Source organism: Lathyrus oleraceus, chromosome 4, assembly GCF_024323335.1.
Source record: "Lathyrus oleraceus cultivar Zhongwan6 chromosome 4, CAAS_Psat_ZW6_1.0, whole genome shotgun sequence".
Classification (NCBI taxonomy): domain Eukaryota; kingdom Viridiplantae; phylum Streptophyta; class Magnoliopsida; order Fabales; family Fabaceae; genus Lathyrus; species Lathyrus oleraceus.
The window spans coordinates 468,081,576-468,106,891 of record NC_066582.1 but is presented as its reverse complement, the minus strand read 5'-3'; the positions used below and the strand labels follow the sequence as shown (position 1 = coordinate 468,106,891).

Here is a 25,316-nt window from a genome sequence, read left to right as displayed (position 1 = left end):
CTGCAAGCATTAGTTGAAGAGAATTGTGCTCTCAAGATCTGCATTTAAAGGTGTGGATCAACTGGTTTTTGCTTCGAATCTCTCTATTCCTTGATCTATTTGCCTGGCCAATGTGTTGTATGAAGTCCTCTCTATAGAGGCACCATTGCTGAGTGTTTAATTTTGGAAATCAAGCAAGTCCAGTTGGACATCACCAAAATTCCACCTCGGATTTCTCTCTCAATAGAAATCTAGAGTGGAAGTAGGTGATACAGGAGTGATGTACATAACTTCCTCTTTCGAACGGTGTATAGATTGTGCATTTTGGTGAAGGATTTGAAACCTGCAAATGTCACCGGAAAATGCAAGCTCGCCGGAGAAGACGGTGGAGTACACCACCGTCTCTTGCCAGATTGAATCTGGACCCTTGGATGCGTTTCCCACGATCTAATCATGGCCCTTGTTATGTTTGACTTCATTTAATACACGATGCCACGCGCTTGACTCATGTACATGGTAAGCGCGCGCTTGAGGAGCGTCTGATCAGCCACGTCAATTAATGAGGCTTGATCAGACACCTGTGGTTTTTTCTGATTTTTATAATTTCCATTTTATTTCTTTTATTTCATTAAACTTCAAAAATTCATAACTCTTTCATTTTAATTCCAAAGAATATGGGACCAATTGCATTATTTCTATTTTTAATTCTAGTTTCTAAAAATTATTTTTAACATTTTTTATTTTGTCATTTGATATTTTTTGTGAATTTTCTCTTTTCTGGCTATTTTTAATTCATTTTAAATAGTTTTTGATATTCAAAAAATACAAAAATATTTTCTCAACCTATTTGAATGACGATGGATCTATGAAAAATATTCTCATCAATTTTTTAATTGATTTGAGATTTATTTGAGATTTTAGTTCAATTAGGTTATTTTTATTCATTTTTAATTGATTAAAAATAGTTTCTGACTTTTAAAAATGCTGAATTTTTTTGTCAAACTTTGCTTGATCTTGTTGAACTTGGGATAAATCACTTGGACTTTTCAAAGTTGATTTGAAGTGATTTTGACGTTTGACCTTTCTTTAATATTTTAATTCAAGTTTATTTTCAAATATTAAAAATGCCAAAAATATTTTGTTCATTTCTTGATTTCTAATCTTCATCTCACTTCTGTTTTTGATTGTTTGACCATGATCCTCAATGTCATTGGTCAACACTTGTTGATTGGTACATTCCATTTCATTTAATGTACTTTATTCTTTCCATTTCCATTATCCATCATCCATCTCCTTCTTCTTCTTCTTTTTCTTTTTGATCAATGAGTTAAAGGTTGATAAGTTAGCATTGATTAGGGAGACTTAATCTTCTTTGATTCAAATCTAATTCATCTTGATCAATTGATCAAATGAATGGCTTTGCATTAATGATAGGTTGTTTCCTAAATCATGCAAAGGACTTAAACCAATACAAGATCAATTCTCTTTTTTCTTTTGGCATGGCAAGTTGTTGGAACTTGGTTCACTAATCAAGACTTCTAACTTATGTTGTTGCCTACATTATTTTTGACTGGCCTCAGATAGTTATGACTTCTACATAAGTTCAATTACGATTATTTAACATAGCGCTAAATTTGCCTTATGGCACACTAACTACTAACATTAACCATTAACCAGTAACATTTACTTTTTGCACTTTACATTTATGCAATTTACTATTCTTGTACATATTATTCACTTGCTTTTTCCTTTGCTCATTTAAGCACATGTTTATGTTAATGCAATTTGCCTTTTGCTCACTTGAGCATATGTTTGTGTATATACTATTGTGTTTGTGTTTTGTTTTGATTGTTGTGGACCAAATGCAAAGAATTGGACAAAATGGACTTAGACATTAGGACTTTGCCCAAGCTAATGGAATTTGAAGAGCAACTAGGCCTCAGGCCTTTAGAGTGCTTAAATGTCAAAGAGCAACTAGGCCTCATGCCTTTAGAATGCTTAATGTTGAAGATGACTTTGAAAGGACCAACTTCTAAACTCTTCTTGTCCATTCCTTGTTTGTTTGCTAGAACCTTTTAATGTGTGTGTTCTTGTGCTAGGGATTCCAACTTGATTCAAATTGAGGAACCATTACCATGAGCTTCTAAGGGAGATGGATCCAAGATACATTGACGAACTTTCCAAGAGTTCATTTGATTGTTGATTGCTTGAGTTTATGCTTATGTGATTGCTTATTCCAAAGGATGGGAGCTACTTGGATCATAAATATGATCTCAAGAGAGGAACTCCATTTGTGGTTTTGCTTCTTGTCCCTTACCTCTTGTATGATTAGGATTTAGCCATTCTTCTTCTTCTCTCCACTCTAACCCAAGCCAAAACTTTTGTGCAAACATTTAACAATTCTTTTCAAAAATTAGAAACCTAAGCCTTATGCTTTTGATTTTCAAACTTTCTTTTCATAACACTTATTTGAATTGAACTTTTAAATCAACTTTGACCATATTTTGTAAATACTTTTCATTGGTAAATACCACTCATTCAAATACCTTTTTGTGGTTTCAATGGCCACTTTCTTAATCAAACTTTTTCATAACCTTTAGCTATTAGGCTTGAGTTATCCTTGAGGTAGATATAATGCTCACCTATATCCTTAGTGATGGACAATGAGTCTTCCATGCTTATTATAGAGTTAACCCCTCACTAGCATGTTGAAGCTATCCTCACATGGTGGATTTGTGGTTTTAGGTTGAGTTTTCTCCCTTGGATAACAAAAGACCTTGAGGCTTTTGGACCAATCAATTCACCAACTCATTTTTGAGATTTTTACCCCGAACTACGAGGTTTTGATCCTAATCTTTTTTAAGATGGTACGTAGGCAATGGGTTTATCCATTCAAACACAAAAATGTAAATAAACTTGTATATTCTTTTCTCATCTCTTCAATCATATTTGCACAAATAAATTTTCACAAAATACCAACCTTATAACAAGTGTGAAAATGGCTCCCTAGGAGTACCTCGGATGTTTTGGGTGCTTAAAACCTTCCCATTGCATAACCAACCCCCTTACCCAGATCTTTGACATTTTTACTAGTTTTTAATTCGATAAAACTTTTAGGTTTTTGTTTGCTTTCTAACCATTCCTTTGGATAAATAGAAGTGCGGTGGCGACTCGACTTGTATGGTTTACCTTAGATTTAGTCAATATCTCTAATGGTAACGAATACCCCGCTACACACGGTATAATCTTCGATAACCCGGAGCACGGACGAAGGTACTCTTCTCATGTTAAACTTAAGATAACACCGACAAGGTACCTATGCTCTGATACTTTATTTCAATTGGGTCTGTCGGAAGAATTAGATAGGATGTTCCATGTCCTCGGCATGCTTGAATTTGTGCATTGTGAAACACCTACCTATGAACGCATCACTTTAGAATTCTTGAGAACCATTGAGTTCAAGTTAAAAAAAGGATGGATAGGTACAACGATGTACTTTGGGGGAACGATGAATTTCAGGTTATACAATGTCGAGCACGAGTTGACAGTGTAGCAGCTGGGTGAGATTCTCCGCCTACCCCTATATGGCCCTGGAGCCATACCAGATAGTTTTGATGCTAAGACTTTCTGGTTGGTCATCACGGGACGATCAGATTATGTTGCTAAAGGGGCATAAGCAACTGGCATTCAGAACCCTTGGTTTAGGTATGCTCAAAAGGTGTTGGTTTTCACGCTTTTCGGTAGGGGTGATAGGACAGGGGTGGCTACCCAGAGGGAGCTCTTCTTTCTGTTTTCCATGGCAAACTGAGTTGTTGTGAGCATTGCAACATTTGCAGCAAATTACCTAGGTCGAGTGGGGAGAGAAACCCAAGGGGGAATTTTCATAGGGGGAATAATCACACAGATTGCCCACCATTTCGGCTATGACCCTCCTGCACTAAATGAGACGCCAGTGGGAGGTAAGCATAAACTGGACATGACGCATTGGTTCAGCAAGGTATGATATCACAAATTTCTGATTATTATGCTTTAATGAGTTCTTGTCAGTTTATTATGGCTCTTCCTGGACCTGCACGAATTAACATTTCCAACACGGCCAATTGGCTATATGAGAGTGTCGCCCAAGATGATATGGACGAGCACAATGCTGACCCATTTGTTGCAGGTGACCAACAAGAGGAAGAGGTGCAGGAGCAGGGGCAGTTTGTTGCTCCTCCATAGGACATCACGCACCCGTGTCGGGTCGTCATATGTGACACCAGACCAATGGTTGTGGATGCAGATAGAGATCGGTGATCTCCGAGCGGAACAAACACGTCAGGGCATAGAGCAAGCTCGTCAAGGGATTATTATGGATGAGATGCATGCGATGATGCAATGACTGATGTTGCAATTTCCTCCATCATAGTGAACCTGTATGAGTCCCTCTCTATTTTGGAGTAAACATTACGGACAATGTTTGGTTCAAGTGTGAGGGGTTTTTATTATTTGTTATTTTTATTCTTAATATTTTCAGCATTTTATTATGTTTGTTTAAATTAATTAATTGTGTGGTATTCTGTGTGTTACAGATAGAGGACATTCGTGCCAGATGAATAATGAGGCTTGGAGCAATTGGATGAAAGACACACTTCTCTACTTGATCTTCTGGAAACCCCCAAAAGTTGATGTTGCTGATCTGAATAATCAGACGCGAATCTCTGTCACTAGACTACTCGGGAATACTCTACAACCAAAGCGAAGACGAAGCTACATCACACTGAGAGGTTACATGGAAGCCTGCAAGCTATACCAAACATGGTGAGAACTACAAAAAGGCCAAACACTTTTGTTATCATGAGAGCTTTTCAGGCATGTCGCCATCTCTCTGGGTTTGCATAAGAGATGCTGGAATTTCATAAAACACATGTACACATAGAGACCTTATTTATTTATTTATTTATTTAAACCCTGAGCCTTTCCAGCCAACCCTCAATTATTACCCTTCGCTCACCCAATTCGAGCCATATTTCCTTTTGCTTGCTGTTTAACCACTATAAATAACCATAAGCCCAAACACTACCATACCTTGCTTAGATAAGTGTTGTTTACCCCGGATCTGTGGAAAATCCTAAGTTTGGGGTTTCATCAAATTTTTGGGACACCAATGAAAAGTAGATAAGTGCAGAAAAATGAGAAAAGTACGAAACTTAAAAAGAAAAAAAAAGAAATGAAAAATTATGAGAAGTATCATGAAGCACTTATCTAGAAGAATTGAGGTTGGCAAAAAGCATGCTCAAAAGAGCAATAAAAATAAGAATAAAATAAGAGCCAATGAATCCCAACAAGAACAATGCTCAAAAGAAAAACCTCCTGATTAAAAGATTGAACACAGTTACGAGGGTAGCAACACGGACTCTGAGCCTGAACCCCTAGTATTTCCCTTTTTTGTTTTGTTAAGTTTCCCCACCTTGCACCTTAGCCCCACTACAACCCAAAAAGCCCTTGAATAGTGTGTGTTGTGTGTTTTTGTTATGAGCATCACTTGAGGACAAGCAATGAGATACCTTTGGGGTTGTGATCAGTCTCCAATTCTACTTGTTTTCTAACACTCATTTGGCATAATTTCACGAAGTCGATAACACATTAGTCTACCTGTTTTGTCGTTCTGTTTAGTAAGTTAGATGTTTTGCATTGTTATTTCAATTTGTTAATTATATTGGGTTTGCATCATTAGACTCCATTTTATGTCTCTTTGTGGTAGTTTTACTGGTTTTAGGTGTAAGCAAGAATACCGGAGGGATCACCAAGGGAATCAGATGTTCCGGGCCCGTCGGAAGAGGAAATTGGACAACACAGTAGCCCTGACACAACCACCCATGTTGCCCAACACGACCCATGTCAGGAGAGGAGAGCTAGGGCACTAAAACAGGGAGCTGACACGGGTGCCCGTGTCAGCCTCTCTAGAAGGGGCGTGTCAAGCCATGGGTGCCAGACGACCAACACAACCTATCATGTTGCCTGACACGGCCAGTGTTGGCTTGGACACCTTATTTTCCAATTTTTGTTGTATTTTGACACGGCTGATCCCAAAGGGCATTTTGGACTTTTTCTACATCAAATTAGTGATCAGGAACTATTTAGGGGATTTTTGAATACGGAGAAGAGGACTTTGTGACGATTACATATTTGGCACGATAAAGATTGAAGGGGTCAAAAGCGGCGAAGAACGGAGATCCTTAAAGAGAGGACGAGATTGAAGATCAACGGAATTCCCTTACTTTTGTAACGTCTAAATTTTATTTTGTATCTTATTTGAATAATATGAGAAGCTAAACCCCCCAATTCCAGGGGGTGTCCCTAAATTGATCATATAATGACTCTGAATTGATAATTTCCTTAATATATGATGTTTGTTGTTAATTTCATTGTGCAATGTTCGTAATGCTTTCTTTATCATAAAAATTAGGATTATTGTATGGTTAACAATTAGCAGGATTGCAATTGTTAAGGTTTTTGTACAGTGAAACCATAGTAGATATCACCTAGGACTCAAGGGTCATTGCAGAAGATATTCATACACCATCCTTGGCATATTATTATAAACTGTGAAAAGATTTATTTTGTTTTACTTTCTATTACAGTGACTTTTTACAAAACCCCAACTATTTATTTTGTTCAATTGAGTAATAATTTACACTTACATTGTTGCGCAATCCTTGGGATCGATCTTTGAGAAACATCCCTATTATTACTACATTGGCAAAATAGGACACTTGCTATTTTCCCGATCAACAAGCACAAGAGAAAAGGAAATTGTCATTCTAAGGACCCCTTAGCAATAGTATCAGATGATCTGGTTGTGGGTGCGTACTTTCTTCAGATGCGTCAAATCTTGGACTCAAAGGATGTCTTCATCTAAGCCTTCTAAAGGACAAGCTGATCAACAATCTTCTTCCTAGCACCAGAAGGTTGAGGCATACTATAGGAAAGTAGACCCTCTGGCTCTCTCTGCCTCTTCACATCTCGGTCTTCAAGAATCTCAATAAGTGCATCCTTGTCTTTCGACTCAAGCTGCAACTCTTCACGCTTTCGGCTCAAAGCATGGAAACGCTCTTCCCACATATCTCTCTCTTTCTTCATATTGGTGAGTGCTTATTCCAACTCCTCTACATATTGGTTAGGGATAGTTGATGGCTCGGCCATAACCACGAACATAGGTCTTTCACAAGCATACGCCATCTTCAACTCCAAAGCTCTCTTCTTCACCCAAGTATTGTAAGCTTCCAAAGCTACACAGTTGCACGGACCAAGCTCGAATCTTCCTTTCCTATGCACATTATGCACGCATGTATCATCCTTTGCTTCAAATGTTGGGGATCTTTACCCTCTTGATAGAATAAACCTTCTAACTGAGTGTTATTAGGTCTATCTCTCAAGGGGAACCCAAGTTGACAAAGTGCCAAAGCAGGGTTGTAGTTGATTCCTCCTTGTGTAATAATGAGAGGCACATTAGAGAATTCACCACAACTATCAATAATATCCATACTACTCATTTCAGAATCATACCAAACAATATCATCATTAGCGAGAGACATAAGTCTCTAGGACCACCGTAGACATTGCTTGTTCTCCAAGAAAGCAAGCGTCTGAGGCAAGTACGAAATAAACCACTTGTACAGAAGAGGAACACAACACACAATAGTCCCACCACCTTTAAAATTCCTCAAATGTAAAGAGAAATACATGTCACCCAACAGAGTAGGAACCGGATTCCCAATCAAGAAGATTCTAATGGCGTTAACATCAACAAAATTGTCAATGTTAGGTAACAAAGCAAAACCATAGATGAGCAATACAAATATAGCTTCAAAAGCATCCATACTACTGGCTTGAGCAAAGACAATAGCTCTACCAATGAGGAACTCAGAAGTTAACCCAAGAATACCTCCTTTCTTCACCAAATGAGCATCAATCTCAGATTTCTTCAAATGAAGAACGTCAACTATGATATGAGATATGGGAATCTCCTTCAATCCACTAAAAGGTACTTTGTCAATACGGGTATTCCCAAGAGATGGGCGTACTCCTCTAACGTAGGTACGAGATGATAATCAGGAAAAATGAAGCACCAATAAAGAGGATCATATAATTGAACCTAAACACTCATAAGTCCTTCAACCATATCAGTAGATAACACAGATAAAAGCTTCCCATGACGTTGCTTGAAGTCCAAAGGATGACAACTTCCTTAGCTCTTTCAAATCAGGACGTATGAAACCGTACTTCTTAGTGTTCCTTCGTCCATAATCCATGCTCTGAAAATATTTGCAAATAAGACCTTAGTTCCTTGAAATTTATTTTTCTGTGATGAATGTTATGATGCGCATGTATGCATGAATGCAACAATCACAAACAAGGGATCACACACAAGGCAAACACAAACAAAGGTCAAGGGATGGACCAAGTCATCATCAAGATCAATCATCCTTATTGGTGGATTATAGTTTTCACCTTATTGACACCTAAGTTCCATTGATATTGATGAGACTTGGTCGGATCAACCGAGAATCAAAGGGTTTGTTGTGAGTCACGAGCATGGAGTCAGGTTAAGAACCATCCTAAAGGAGTGTACTATGGATAAAAACTTGTAGATCATGTTTTAAGAAGTTCCCAGAGCCTTAATCCCATATATCGAATATTATAGGTTAGGATGACTGACTCATCAACCCATAACATTTTCAAGAGAAACTCGTCTGAGTTTAGTATCCGTAACAACTGTTATCAGGTCTACACCTGAAGAGTCTCCGCACTCATTCCTAAATAGGCCAAGTTGGGTTAAATTTTATACGGTCCTCGGCTTCTCGGACCCCATATCAGAGAGAGTAATGCTTAACCACAAATAACTTGTGTGACATTAGTAACTCCAAAAGGGTCTCCATTGAGAAGATGGGTCTCAAGCCAACTTGCTAAGGACTACTCCACACAAGTTGAACATGACTATACCATCCTCCTATCTTAATTGCACTCAAGTTTGGGTTAGAACCTATCTCACCACTCAGAGATCACGAAGCAAAACAGACAGATTATATCACACAAACATATATACAAACATCAAATATACAAATATATACACATAAAAAAGTAGGCTAAACCCACTGAGGACTACTCTCCAACAGAGTCGCCACTTTATTTCAGTAGCGATAAATTCATGATCATCAAGCTATGGATAAGCTTAACATCAATAAAACCAGAGTCGCCACTGCGCTTTTATTATTTCCAAAGGAAAAGGGAAATGTATGAATAAAACCCAAAGATAAAAAGTTTTCAAATCAAAACTAATAAAATTCCAGAGATTACAGGTAAGGGGGTTGGTTACACAGAGGGAAGGTGTTAACACCCAAAGTGTCCTAGGTACTCATAGGGAGCCCTTTTTATGTGTGCATGTGTTTTTGGTATAAATTATGTTTGAGAAAAATAGAGTGTGGGGATGAGAAAAGAATTCATTGATTATATTTTTGTGTTTGACAAGACCTTTGGACTTGTAACTACGTACCAACATAGAAATGAGGGATAAAAACCTCATAGTTTGTGGTAACAATTTCAATGTTGATGAGTTACTTTTAACAAAATTTAGTTGAAAAGGCACAAAGGGCCAAAAATTTGAATGAAAGTGTTAGTTCTTTTTGTCTTTTGAAATTTTAAGTCAATATGATTAAGTTTATTTACAAATTTGATTTAAGAAAGAGTTTGGAAATTCATTGGCATAAGGCCAAAGTTTCTAATCATTAAAACAAAGTCTAAGTTTGAAATCACAAGCAAATAAGGTTTTTTAAAAGAGGGAGATATTTTGAAATTTAAGAAGTGGGGAGGAGATGAAGAGATCGCCCTAAGCATGAATTTAAAAGTTAAGAGTTGAAAAGATCTGACCAATGAGATGCAATCCAACAGACAAGAATGTCATATAGAAACCCATTTCCTTTTGGACTTTAATCAAGCAATAATCAATGCGAAAATAGCAATATATAGACATCATGAAGATCAAGGCATCAAATAAAGATAGCACATCCAAGCAAGCAAATCCTATAACTAGCAATCTTCTTTGTCTTCTCATGTATCAGATGAAATATTCTTTGATCAACTTAGAGCAAAGCATCAGTCACAAGGTCAAAATAAAAAATAAGCACAAAGACATAGTAATAAATGAATTCAAACAGAGCTCAAGGCTTGCATCAGATGAAGGTTCAATTCACAATAGCCCAGTCTCAGAATGTTGGCATTGGCCAAGTCCTTTTTGCACAGGGAATGTTTCCTAATCCTAAGTTCAATTGTTCAGATCAAGATCAACAGTCCACCAGACATTTTTTTAGGGTTTTGTTTTTATTAAGTATTTTAAGGTCCTAAGACCACAAACAAAATCAAAATGCATAAACAATATATACAATTACAAGATATGGCTCAAATGAGCAAAGTGAAAATGACATAAACATAAATAATTTAACTGAAATGTAAATGGCAATGAATGATAAATGACCAAAATTTAAATTGCATAAAGTAAATGACTCGAAAGTAAAGCAATATCAATATGAGTTAGTCAAAGGCTAGTCAAGTGTTAGTGGTATTTTTAAATTGATTAAGTCATTCTTTGGAGAACACTCAACCATCCATTAACAAGTATGAATCCTTGAACCAATACATCTTCCATGAGAAGGGCTCCAACTTAGATAATTCGACAAGTATGCCACTAGCTCTCATCAAAGGAAAAAAGGTCAAGTTTCTACACAATACCATGAAGAATGAGAGACTTACAATCTCACTTAATAGAATGTTATGCCATTTAGGGTCAAATTTAGCTCTATGTTAAGCAATTGTAATTGGACTTATGTAGAAGTCACAACTATCTGAGGCTGGCAAATAAAAATTTAGGTGTTAATGCATGTTAGATATTTGGTATGAAGAACTAAACTCCTAAAACATACCACACACTAAAACAAAAGATCAAGAGGGATGGACCTATCTCAGTCATACTTGTATTGTTTCATCTGACACAAGGTCATTGATGAACCAATTAGCCTAAAGACATTAGAGATTTCATTGATCAAATGAGGGAATGGGAAAGAATGGGAATGAAAATGAAGAGGGAGGGGAGGGTAGAAACACAAATTGACCAATGGAGGATTTTATTAAATCAAAACCATTCATTGATTTTGGGAGATGAAATGTATATTTCATCAATCCCCTAAATCCAATGGTTTTGACCAACAAAAGTCAAATCAACCTTGACCAAGGCCCCAAACAGAAAGTCAAACATCACAAGAGCATAAAAATGGCTCAACATACTTTTTACATAACTAATCAATTAAAAATCCAATTAAAAATGAATAAAATACATTTTAATTTGGTCAAAACCTAAAATCTCTTGAAAAAACCAAATAAATGGCCAAGAGATTTATCCTAGGTCAAACAAGGTCAAACAAGTTCAAGGGACCTTAGACCAAAAATTTCATGATTTTTAAAAGTTCAGAAGTATTTTGAAACAATTAAAAATATGCACAAAAACATTTAATTCATGAAAAATATCAAAGTTAATCCAAAAAATAATTTTAATTCAGAATATGAAAGAGAAAAATATTTAAAGATTTTTGGTGAAAGTCCCATATTTTTTGTATAAAAAATGAAATTATTATGAATTAAATAAAAAAAGAATTAAACATAAAATCAGAAATTAAAATTAAAATAGTAAAAACAAGGGCCATCAGATCTCCCTCATTAATTGAGATGGCAGATCTGATGGCCACACGCGCGCGTTTCATGGTTGACTTCAGTCAACCTGCTGTACGCGTGGCAATCTGTAGATGTTTCTGATTGGCTGCATTTTATGTTAAAACACTTACTGTACTTAGTTGTCTTGACTGATGTCATGACATGCTTAAGTAGTATGCTGCAGGATTATCTAATACAAGATTTACTGGATGTCAAACTGAATGTTATGACATTCATTCATGACAACATTTTCTGGATGTCAAACTGAATGTTATGACATTCATCCCTGACAGCAGATGCTAAAGTATAGGCTAATTTTTCTATTATGTTTTAGTATTTATCTCAGGCAGATTTTCAGGAAACTAACAGCTGTGCTAAAATTAAGAGACCTAGCATATAGCCTATTTGTTAGCACCCTAATGTGTGGAAATTAGGTTAACTTGCTTAACCCTAATTTTATGAAATTCAAGTTCAAGGCCCAAGTACTGCATTATAAAAGGATGGCAATCCTACTTTCAGCAATTCAGCGATTTGAAGGGTGAAGAATTCAATATATCATTATATATCATTGTTGTACTTTCATTGTGTCTTGAATGAGGTTGTACTTGTGAGCCAAGCAATTATCACCTAGATGATTGCATTGGACTAGGGTGTTTATTGAGTTGTAATTGTTGTGTCACTCTAAGCTTTTAAGCGTGAGTGTTGTGTTTCTTGATTAAAGCTTTTAAGCACAATCAAGAGTTGGTTGAAGTATATCTTCACCACTGACTTTAAAATTCTTAATGGTTGTAATCACTGCTGTGATTGAGGGGGAGTGAGTAGGTACTCAGGTCTTAGTTTAGATTGAAATTGCATTGGGTAGGTCTTAAGTGATAGGATTAAACTGGTGGTTTAAGTCCTGAATTAATACCTCTTATAGTGGATTTCCTCCCTGGCTTGGTATCCCCCAGAGTAGGTGTGTTTGTCACCGAACTGGGTAAACAATTCTCTATGTCATTTACTGCTTTTTACATTTACTTTCTGCATACATTACCTGTCTGCGCAGAATTGGATGTCATAACATCCAGTGTGACATCGATAGTCTGTTACTAGAATTTTAATTGGCATCAGAGCAGGCACCCTGCCTATTAATTTTTGGGTGAGATCTAGGGACGTTACTTTCTAGTACCATGGACAAGGATGTAGGATTCTCAAATAGACCACCCATGCTAGATGGTTCTAACTATGATGACTGGAAACCTCGTATGATAGCCTTCTTGAGGTCTCTGGATAGCAAGGTCTGGAGAGCTGTCAACAAAGGATGGGAACATCCAACGAAGACAGGTAAAGATGGAATCATTATGCAAATTCCTGAAGAAGAGTGGGACAAAGAGCAAGAGGCATTAGCCCTTGGAAAATCTAAGGCCTTGAATGCACTATTCAATGGGATAAATAAGAACATTTTCAGACTGGTGTATCACTGTGAACTGGCTAAAGAAGTTTGGGATACTCTCAAAACAACTCATGAAGGTACCTCCAAGGTAAGGATGTCTAAACTCAAGATCCTGACTACTAAGTTTGAAAATCTGAGGATGAAAGAGGATGAGACTATTCATGACTTCCACATGAATATTCTTGAAATTGCCAACACTTCTGGAGGCTTAGGAGAGAAAATGTCTGAAGAAAAACTTGTAAGAAATATTCTCAGATCATTTCCCAAGAGATTTGTCAGGAAGGTTACTGCTATATAAGAGGCTCAAGATATCTGCAATATGAAGGTTGATGAGCTTATTGGTTCTCTCCAAACTTTTGAAATGGGCTTGTGTGAGAATGTTGAAAAGAAAAACAAAAGCATAGCTTTTGTATCAAATACTGAAGAGGATTCAGAAGAAGGAAATATTGGAGGTGATGAAAGTATATCAGAAGCTATAGCCATGCTTGGAAGACAGTTCAACAAGTTCATAAAGAAGATTGATTAAAAAGGTAGACCAAATGTCAAGAACACTTCATCTGACATCAGTAGAAGATCAAAATCAGAAGAAAAGTCCAACCAAGGAAAGGGAATCCAGTGTCATGGATGTTAAGGTTTTGGACACATTAGAGTTGAATGTCCTACCTTCCTCAAGAAGCAAAAGAAGGGACTATCTGTCACCTGGTCTGATGGAGACTCTGAGAATGAATCAGAAGGAGAATCTGCAAAACATGTCACTGCACTAACTAGTGTTTGTGCCTCTGATGATGACTCAAGTGGAGATGAACTTACATTTGATGAACTTGCTGCTTCATATAAAGAGTTATGTGTCAAAAGTGCAGAAGTGTGTCTACAAGGAGAAAAGCAGAAGAAACTTATCAAGGAGCTGGAAGCTGAGAAGAAGAAGCATCTGACAGTCATAGATGATCTAAATGGTGAAATAACCTTGCTGACCTCTAAGCTAGATCAAATGACAAATTCCATCAGAATGATGAATAAAGGAACTCACACTTTGGAAGAAACTCTAAAGGTGGGACAAAAATCATGAACCATGTCTGGTTTAGGCTTTGTTAAGGAATCCTCATCTGAATTCAAAAGCTCAAAGGTTGAAGTTCAGAGAATCAAGCAGAAGTCACAACCAATGTCACAACATCATGGAAACAGGAGGATTAACCATCAAAAGAAGAAATTTCAAAGATGGAGATGCCACTACTGTGGAAGATTTGGTCACATAAAACCCTTATGTTACAGGTTGCATGGTTATCCTAACCAGACCCCTCAAGTCAGTCCTAAGCAAAAGGCATCTAAGCATAACGCCCCTATCAAGAAACAATAATGGGTTGCTAGAATAGCTCACACATCTCTAAGGGCGTCTACCAAAGAAGACTGGTATTTTGATAGTGGTTGCTCAAGACATATGACTGGGATGAATAACTTATTGGTAGATATACAACCTCATACTACCAGTTATGTGACCTTTGGTGATGGAGCTAAAGGAAAAATCAAAGGTGTTGGTAAGCTGGACAGTCCTTGAGTTCCAGAGCTGAATAATGTGTTGTTAGTAAAAGGACTAACTGCTAATCTCATCAGCATAAGCCATCTATGTGATCAAGGCTTCAATGTACAGTTCACTAAGGAAGAATGTGTTGTGACAAATGGAGAAAATAAGTAAGTTATGAGAGGATCCAGATCCAAAGATAACTGCTATCTATGGGAACCTAAAGTCTCAAACGACTCCTCAATGTGCTTCTTAGCCAAGGAAGAAAAGGAAGTGAAGTTGTGGCATAGAAGACTTGGACATCTTCATTTAAGAGGAATGGAGAAGATCATATCCAAGGAAGCAGTTAGAAGAATCCCAAAGCTGCTTATTGATGAAGGAAAAGTCTGTGGAGAATGTCAGGTTGGCAAGCAAACCAAGATGTCACATCCTAAGCTTGGACATCCTACAACATCCAAAACTCTGGAACTTTTGCACATGGACTTAATGGGACCTATGCAGGTTGAAACTCTTGGTGGGAAGAGATATGCTTATGTGGTTGTTGATGACCATTCCAGATACACATGGATAAGCTTCATCAGAGAAAAATCAGATGCATTTGATGTCTTCAAAGATCTATGCATAAGACTCCAAAGAGAAAAGGATAGTAGTGTTATCAGAATAAGAAGTGACCATGGAAAGGAGTTTAAAAATTCCAAGTTTGGTGATTTCTGTTCATCTGAAGGAATAAGTCATGAGTTTTCCTCACCTATTACTCCTAAACAAAATGGAGTAGTTGAAAGGAAGAACAGAACTATTCAAGAATCTACTAGAGCTATGATTCATGCAAAGAAGCTTCCTATGCACTTTTGGGCTGAAGCTATGAATACAGCTTGCTATGTTCACAACAGAGTTACCTTGAGAAAGGGAACCTCTTCCACTCTGTATGAAATATGGAAAGGAAGAAAACCTACTGTGAAGTACTTTCATATCTTTGGAAGCAAATGTTACATTCTTACATATCGTGAACAAAGAAGAAAAATGGACCCCAAAAGTGATTAGGGTATATTCCTGGGATACTCTACTAACAACAGAGCATACAGAGTTTTCAACTCCAGAACTAATGTCCTGATGGAATCCATAAATGTTATTGTTGATGATAAAGATGAAGAATCTAATGTCATAGAGGATGTTGGAACATTCTTTGAGACTTCAATAGAAAATGTACATGATACTCCTCCTGAACTTGAGTTAGAAGCATCCAACAAGGTGCCTTCTATCAGGATTCAGAAAGACCACCCTAAGGATCTTATCATAGGAGATCCCAATAGTGGTGTGATTACCAGATCAAGGGAGAATAGCTCAAATTCCTGCTTTGTATCCAAGGTTGAACCTAAAAATGTGAAAGAAGCTCTGACTGATGAATATTGGATCAATGTTATGCAAGATGAACTGGAGTAGTTTAAAAAGAATGAAGTATGGGAGTTAGTTCCAAGACTTAAAGGGACTAACATCATTGGTACCAAGTGGATTTACAAGAACAAGTCTGATGAGAAAGGAGTAATCACTAGGAATAAAGCAAGACTAGTGGCACAAGGGTATACTCAAGTTGAAGGGGTTGATTTTGATGAGACTTTTGCACCTGTTGCAAGACTTGAGTCAATAAGGTTGCTGTTAGGTGTTGCCTGCATTCTGAAGTTCAAACTATTCCAAATGGATGTGAAGAGTGCCTTTTTAAATGGCTACTTGAATGAAGAAGTCTATGTGGAACAACCTAAAGGGTTCAGTGATCCTAATCTACCAAATCATGTGTACAAGTTGAGGAAAGCTCTGTATGGGTTGAAGCAAGCTCCTAGAGCTTGGTATGAGAGGCTGACTGAATTTCTGACTACTAATGGTTACAGAAAAGGAGGGATAGATAAGAATTTATTTGTGAAGGATGAAGATGGAAAAATCATGATTGCCCAAATATATATGGATGATACTGTCTTTGGTGGAATGTCAGATAGAATGGTGAAACATTTTGTTAACCAAATGCAATCTGAATTTGAAATGAGTTTGGTTGGGGAATTGACTTATTTTCTTGGACTGCAAGTTAAACAGATGGAAGATTCTATGTTTCTCTCCCAAAGCAAATATGCCAAGAACATAGTTAAGAAGTTTGGTATGGATAATGCTAGTCACAAAAGAACTCCTGCACCTACTCATTTAAAGTTAACTAAAGATGAAGGAGGTTCTAGTATTGATCAATGCTTGTATAGAAGCATGATAGGTAGCCTACTATATCTAACTGCTAGTAGACCTGATATTGCCTATGTAGTTGGTGTGTGTGCTAGATACCAAGCAGAACCCAAAGTGAGTCACTTAAATCAAGTCCAGAGGATTCTCAAGTATATTAATGGGACTTGTGATTATGGTATGCTCTACTCTCATGGCTATGAGCCTATCTTATCTTGGTATTGTGATGTTGATTGGGCTGGGAGTGCTGATGACAGAAAAAGCACATCAGGAGGATGTTTCTTCTTGGGAAACAATCTCATATCTTGGTTCAGCAAGAAACAGAATTGGGTATCATTATCCACTGCAGAAGCTGAGTACATAGCAGCTGGAAGCAGTTGTTCCCAACTGGTATGGATGAAACAGATTCTGACTGAGTACAATGTCACTCAGAATGTCATGACATTGTTCTGTGACAATCTCAGTGCCATCAACATTTCAAAGAATCCTATCCAACACAGCAGGACCAAACATATTGACATTAGACATCACTTCATAAGAGATCTGGTAGAAGACAAAGTGATTACCTTGGAACATGTGGCAACTGAACTACAACTTGCTGGCATATTTACAAAGGCTTTGGATGCTACTCAGTTTGAAAATTTAAGGGGCAAGTTGAGAATATGTCTTTCTGAGGAATTATAGCAACTAAGGATGTTAGGAATTTACTGTTTAATATTTCAAATTATTAAACAATTGAAAGTGTGCTCTGATTGGTCAACAGATAATAGTTATTTCACTTGCAACAAGCGTTACTTCTTCCACTCTTTCATCTTCCATTCACGCAAGCATCCTCTCAGAGAAATTTTTCATTTCATCTCTAAGATACTCATCATGTCTCAACAATCCAACTCTTCTCCTTCCAAGAACATGCATTGTTCTCCTAGCGCCGAACCAAGCAACCCTAACAGAGAAGATCCTGTTGCTGACTCTGTGAATACCCCACATGCAAGAAGACCTAAAGAAACTGTATCAGGCTTCTCCTCATCCATCGTTCTTGAGGAACGAACCAAAGACGGTTCCAAGTATGTTCACAATGCCATTGCCACTATAGTGACTGGAATACTGTCTGGAAATCATGAGGTCCCTTGGGTTTCCATTCCCTTAAACACTATTGAACCTGATAGTGTTGCTGATCAAGAAAATATTGAGTCTTTAGGAAAGAATATCTCTGATGATGTTGAGCAAACTGATGCTCATAAGGAGTCAAATGTTGACAAACCCTTAGATAATGTGGCTGGTGAGGAAATTCATGTCACTCATGATGTCAGTGACAACCCTAACTGTGAGGCTGAAACAGTAGACCTGGAGGGATTTTTTGATAATGAGCTGTTGCCCTCTATCCTCCCTAGCATAGCCAAAAGGGTTAGAACTAGAAGAGAAAAGAAAAATGTGGCTCAAAGGTCCCCCAGAAAGAAGATTGATGTTCCAACCTCTTCAAAGACAACGGTGGCAGTCGAGAGTTCCCTCAAGAGGAAAGTTCATGGTCCAACCAAATCTTAGAACAAAGTGGTGCCCAAGAAAAAGAAGACCAAGTTTGTTGTTGTTGAGTCTGACTCAGATGTTCCTTGTAATGTCTCTGACATTCTGACAAAGAAGAAGCCAACCACTAGCAAGCTTGCAGCTAGTGTCCCTGAGGTACCAATTGACAACATATCTTTTCATTTTGCTTCAAGTGTAAACAGGTGGAAATATGTTTATCAGAAGAGGCTGGCTTTGGAAATGGAATTAGCTCAGAATGTCCTAGACTGTAAGGATATTATGGATCTTATTCAAGAGGCTGGTTTAATGAAGACTGTGACTCAGTTTTCAAAGTGCTATGAGATGTTGGTAAAGGAATTTATTGTTAATTTGTCTGAAGAATGTGCTGATGGCAAGTCTAAGGAATTCAGGAAAGTGTATGTGAGAGACAAGTGTGTAAATTTCTTTCCTTCAGTGATTAACAAGTATTTGGGAAGGCCTGATGAAGCTCAACCTGAGCTTGAGGTGACGGACAACAAAATCTGTCAAGTCATCACTGCTAATCAGGTAAGGAAGTTGTCTCTCAAAGGAAAATTGGTGGCAAGTAAACTGAGTGTCAAGTATGCAATACTGCACAAGATTGGAGCTGCTAACTGGGTGCCCACCAATCATAAATCTACAGTTGTTGTAATGCTTGGAAAGTTTATATATGCTGTTGGAACCAAAGCCAAATTTGACTATGGCTCCTATATTGTTTATCAAACTTTGAAGCATGCAGGAAGCTTCAGTGTGAAGGGTCCTATAGCCTTTCCTTCTCTCATTTGTGGTATTATTTTGAATCAGTTTCCAAACATCTTAACTGAGAATGATTCTGTGAAGAAAAGAGACAACCCTATGTCTTTCAATCATAAGCTGTTCCTAGGTACCCATGTCCCTGACATTGTCATGACATCTGGTCAGACATCACGTGTAAGCAATCAGCCAGGTAAAGCTGCTGTCATTGCATTGCTCAAAGAAACCTGCAGGGAATTAGAGGCAAGGAAGCTGAACTTGGAAAAATTGATTAGCTCTTCAGAGATTGAAATTCTAGTGTAGTCAGAGTTCAGATGTTCTACTCCAAGTCATGACATCTGATCCAACATTGTTACTAATACAACAAGACAGTTATACAAATTAAAACCCAGTACTAATATGCACACATTCACAGATGTCACAACATCTGCTACTATATCACCATAGAATGGAAGAACACCCAGTTTTGTCCATCTGGTACAAAGACACATCAGAGATTAAACACAACACTTACTTCTGTTGAGCCTGCACAGTTATCAGCATGATGTCTCAATATTGATTTGAACCTCACCTATTACAGTATTACAGTTTGCTGGCCTTGTACTTGTATTTCCTAAAATTAAGGTTAAACAGGCTAACCTAATTTCCACATATTAGGGTGCTAACAAATAGGCTATTTGTTAGGTTCATTAATTGTAGATCAGTAGTTAGTTTCCTGGATTTTAGCTCAGCTGTTGGATTTCTGAAGAATAGCCTGAGAAAATTGCTGAAATAGAAAAACTAACCATCCTACAATTTAGCATATGCTGTCTGGAATGAATGTCACAACATTCAGTCTTTCGTCCAGATCATAGACCATATGCTAGGTTTGTTATTCTCCTGAAAACAGACTGTACTGAATGTTGTACTGTAAAAGACCAATCAGTCTATACTTCAGTATCAGCTTACAGTAATAAATGTCAAAACATCCAGTTTGACATTTTGACAATGAGCGTTATGCCAGGTCTGTTATCCTCCTGAAGAACAGATTGAAATAAATACTGAACTGAAGCAGAAAAACCAACCTGCCTATTATTCAGTATATGTTGTCACTGATGAATGTCATAACATCCAGTTTGACATTCAGACAGTAGGCCTTATGCCAGGTCTGTTATTCCCTTGATAAACAGACTGAAATACATACTGAGTTATAACAGACAGGATTATAACGTGCAGAAGGTAAAAACACAAGTAATTGTTAACCCAGTTCGGTACAACATCACCTACTCTGGGGGCATACCAAGCCAGGAAGAAGATCCACTATCAACAGTATTAATTCAGAGTTAAACTCCCCCGTTTACAACTCTTCACTTAATCCCTACCCAATGCAATCTATACCTAGGAACTCCTAGATAGAAACCACCAGTTTCCATTCCTATCACTATAATTTCAATGTAGTGCTAAACAACTTGAACTTGCTTCACAGCTTCGTTCAAGACCATAACAACTCTTACCTACAGGCTTTTTGAGTTACAAATAATCTCATGCTTTGAGCACTGACAAACACATGGTAACCTTCCCACAGGTTGGGAGGTTTACCTCACACACACCCCTAATTTTTACATTGTTTTAGGCTCTTAAAACCTAGGTTACAATATGCTATTTATAACCTAAACACCCAACTGGATTTGGGCCTTCAGAAATCGCAGCAAACTTCTCCTTTGCTGTTACAAAGCCAGCAGAAAACTTCTGCTACAATCAAGGTCTTCAATCTTTTAGTTCCTAAAATATCTCCATATTTAGAAACTGTATATTCACCAAATATTCCGATTGAGTCTTCAAGACCTCCACAAATAACGCCATATAGGATTCTAACTAATCCTAGAATATTGAAATAGTTAACACATAAAAGAATTAACTAATTCAGTTTTATACACAGGCGCGATGTCACAGACACGATGTTATGACATCCTACATGACATGTTGGTCCAGTTGTTGAACTTTTTCAACCCAACATATTAAAACAACAGAGGTGATTACATTATTTGTTTTACAAAATTAATGCCAATCCTAAGGTACTAAAATTCTCCCCCTTTGGCAAATTTTAGCTAAAACAAATAAACATTACACTAGACACCACATCCCAATATGGGTCTGCACTTCCTCCTTGTCATTGTTAGCACCATCACGAACACCAACTTTGGTGTACATGAAGAAGAAGTTGTACAAGAATCGGCTGCATCACAACCCTTCCCCTCAACCCTAGAGCTTCCTGAAGAATATGTAATGCTGAGTACATAGATAATGTAACTCAGATCACAAGACACAACTGTCCTCTTAACTCAGATCATAAGAGACAAGTGATATACCCATTTAGTGACTTTTGTGCCTGAAGCCAACTTCTGCTCGCTACCACATTTTGCTTGCTTCTGGTACATTCTCAGGACAATGTTTCTCTCCCCCTTTTTAGCTAAACATTTATAAATGAACCCTTCATAAAACCAGATCCAGGCGCAGTATGCCCAAATCTTAACAAACCCCATGGTTTAGAGGGAATGGAATGTCGCTCTTGTGAGAAGAGGAGTGCTGATACATCCTTTAAATGGGCCAGACCGTGCTTAGGAATTAACGGTAGGAGTAAATGCTTGGTCAAGATCCATAAATATTTGCTGAGAATCAGTCAGAGAATCACCAATAATATCTCAGACTATCTTTGAATACCTATTATAGCTCCTGACTGTTTCTTTTCAGAAACAGCAGTCCCAATGCATGTAGGGTTCAGACAAAATGACCTATAATCTTTCACCAATACATATGACTTTCCAAGCAAAACTAGATCTTTAATTAAACATAAAAGTTGTTTTTAATGTCATAAGGAGTAACTTTGCTCTAGGAATAATTTTCATATGACAAAATTTGTAGGAGATAGGGTCTAAGGAACCCCGAATTTGACTAGTTGACTTTCTCAGGTCAACCACCATAAACCAACTTGCAAACTTAAAATTATCTTGGTTTATTGAACTCATGGAGGGAAATATATGAATAAGATGATGTAATATGAAGTATAACTTGAAATATTTGATCAAATGGTGAAGAAACTTGCTGAGGAAGTCACACAAGATACCCAGATAAATTAGGGCTTCCAAGGCAAACAAGCTTCAAACTTTGGATGATTTCTTGATCAAAATGGTATGTGAAGACCATAGGGATCTGCATATGATGTCTAGAGCCAATTTGAGCCATATCTTGATTAGTCTCCTTTCATTGAGGGTCTCAAACCCTAGATATGAGCTTGATGGAGCATGGGTGGACACACACACTACCTACAAAAGAAGTAAACTATACATAGACATATTTTTGGTATTTTGGTTAGTAAATAATGAAAAGCAAAGTATGATACAATCAAATGTGCTTGATGATCTCTCCAAATGCAAACCCAATGAATGAGGGGTAAGGAGGATTGTAAGACCCCAATTTTGACCCTAAGATCCCTCATGGCATCATAACATTGCATTTGCATTGCCTCAAGGATCATAAGCATCTTGGCTCCTAACCTTTGGGTGGGATCCCTTGTGAGTTGGTTTGAGATAACCAAGCATGCTTGAATTGTATATTATTGCTTTTCTCATTTGTATTTACTAACCAAAAGCACAAAAATATGTCACTAACATCTTTTGTTTGTAGTTTGAGCAGTCACAAGATCCAAAGCTTCTAGGAGATCCTATGTGCATTGATATGGTCAAGGGAAGAGGAAAGCAAACATGGCAATGGTTCCCAAAGCTCTTATCCTTCAAATATGCCTCCCAAGTGTCTCAACTCACCATTTTTGATCAAAACAAACCAAAGGGTTTGAGGCTTGTTTCCAAAGGAAACCCTAATTCATCTGTTCATCAACTGTGTCTTGCTCATGAAGCAACCTCAACCTTTGATCAAATGCAATCAAGGGAAGTTCTTTAATTCATCATTTAATTCATATTTGAACTTATTTGAGTGTCCTCAATCATCAATTCATCAAGATATGAGATGTGGACTTGAGAGGTTGATCAGTCAATTCATCTAACTATTTTGAAATACACTGAGACCTAACTTTTGATGTGTTTGTCAAATGGAGATGACCCCAAGATAAAAAATGTTCTTAAGAACCATATGAACAACTTTCATGTTCATCAAAAATTTATTTGAAGCTTGTAAGGTCATCATCCATTTCAAAACATTATAGGTCATTTTGACTGAAACCCTAATTTTGGGTCAACTTCCCAAGGACATAACTCCTTCATTTTTCATGATTTTGAGGTGGGATCAAATGAATTGGAAAGCTTAAGATGTATAATTCAAATTTCATGTTGAACAAAATTTCCAAATCTCAAAAGAAATACATGTGATAATGCAAAACATTATAGGTCACTTTGGACCAAAGGCATTGAAATGTGAAAAAGTCCAACTTCAAGTGCCCATAACTTCTTCATCAAAAATCCAAATGATGCAAAATTTAAGTCCAAATTGATTGTCCAGAAAAGATATACAACTTTGATGTTAAAGAGTGTTTCATTTGGAGCTTACATCATTGAAACAGAAGGCCTTGAACTTTGGCCAATTTTGAAAATCTCACATGTACATGTTTTGCGCCTTACACTTAATGTCCACTTTCCATCAATTTACAAGGCTCAAATGGAGTTATGATCAACATAAAAAGTTATCCTTATGCAAAAAGCTTTTCAACCATTACTCATGAGGTGGTGTTTCAAGTTTGGACATACCATTTTCGAAGACTTGAACATAATAGTGCAATTTTGGAAAATCATTTAATTTGCATTGCATGAACCATTACCACATAACCTGCACGCCCACTTTACTTTTATCATTGCTCAACTACCAAATCCAAGTAGAATTGGGCCCTCCATGCGCCTGTACAGGCCCATGCATGGAGGCCCTTTCCATTCATGCAATGGAATGATCATGCACTTCAGCCATGCATTGCCTATAAATATAATGCTATTCCTCTTCATTTCACTAACCTGAAGGCGCCCCAAATGCTGTGCAATTAAAACCTCACCCTCACACCAAAGGAACTCTCTCATTTTTCTCTCAATTTTCAGATCTGAATTTTGATTTCCTCGATTGATTTTCAGATCTTAAAGTTCCTAAACCTCATCACTTTGATCCATAGAGTGAACTGCAGGCATCCATAGCAATGAATTATGACTCTAAGCTCTACAAATCAGAGGTTTACCTCAACTTTTAATTTCTTCGAATCTACTCATATATTGGTTATTTTTTGCTGTTGTGGTGTGATCTGATGTCCTCTGCATAGAGGCAACATTCTTGAGCTTTTAATTTTCAAAATCCACTAAGTTCATTTGAACACCACAGATTTTCCATCTCTGATTTCTCTCAATGTAGAAATCTAGAGTGGATTTGGTTGGTACAGGGGTGATGTACATCACCCCAGCTTTCGATTGGTGTCTGGATCGTAGCATTTGGTTAGCATTTATTTCTTTGTAATTTTTGGACTTCGCCGGAGCTGGCCGGAGAAGACGGTGGCGCTGGCCACCGTCTGGTCTCCAGATTAGATCTGGGCCATCCATTTTACTTTCCAGATGTAATCTCACACGTCCATTGTTATGACTTATTTATTGGCTTGATGCGCTTCAGTTGACCAAGGAGCATGGTAGGTGCGCGTATGTGGACCTCATGATCTGCCAGCTCAATTAATGAGCTCAGATCAAACGGTCCACGCATTTTCTAATTTCTAATTTCTGATTTCTATTTCTTTTATTTCTTTTACTTCCATTTCTTTTTAAAAATTCATAACTCCTTCATTATTGGTCCAAAAAATATGAGACCAATTGCATTTTTCTCCTTTAAATTTCTAGTTTCTAAAAATGATTTTTAATATTTTTTATTTTATCATTTGATATTTTTTAGGAATTTTCTCTTTTCTCCTTATCTTTAATTCATTTAAAATAGTTTTTGATATCCAAAAAATACAAAAATATTTTTCCAACTTATTTGAATGATGATAGATCTATGAAAATATTCTCATCAATTTATTAATTGATTTGAGATTTATTTGAGATTTTAATTCAATTAGGTTATTTTTTTGCATTTTTAATTGATTTAAAATAGTTTCTGACTTCCAAAAATGCTGAAATTTTTTGT

The 25,316-nt window shown here is 37.1% G+C and overlaps 1 protein-coding gene across 1 annotated transcript; it reads left to right on the top strand.

Annotated features, from left to right (window-relative positions):
* Positions 1 to 17,759: 17,759 nt before the first annotated feature.
* LOC127137995 (uncharacterized) lies at positions 17,760 to 19,481 on the top strand. The gene is made up of 3 exons (XM_051064403.1): positions 17,760 to 18,328; positions 18,611 to 18,911; positions 18,954 to 19,481. The coding sequence occupies exons 1-3, from the start codon at positions 17,760 to 17,762 to the stop codon at positions 19,479 to 19,481; spliced, it is 1,398 nt and encodes a 465-aa protein (XP_050920360.1).
* Positions 19,482 to 25,316: the final 5,835 nt, after the last annotated feature.

Excerpts from the sequence above, each read along its gene's own strand:
- LOC127137995 (XM_051064403.1), top strand. The coding sequence starts at position 17,760 with ATGTCTCAACAATCCAACTCTTCTCCTTCCAAGAACATGCATTGTTCT. Across the intron at positions 18,329-18,610 it reads AAGAAAAATGTGGCTCAAAG|GTGGAAATATGTTTATCAGA; the intron begins GTCCCCCAGAAA and ends AAGTGTAAACAG. Across the intron at positions 18,912-18,953 it reads AAGCTCAACCTGAGCTTGAG|GTAAGGAAGTTGTCTCTCAA; the intron begins GTGACGGACAAC and ends ACTGCTAATCAG.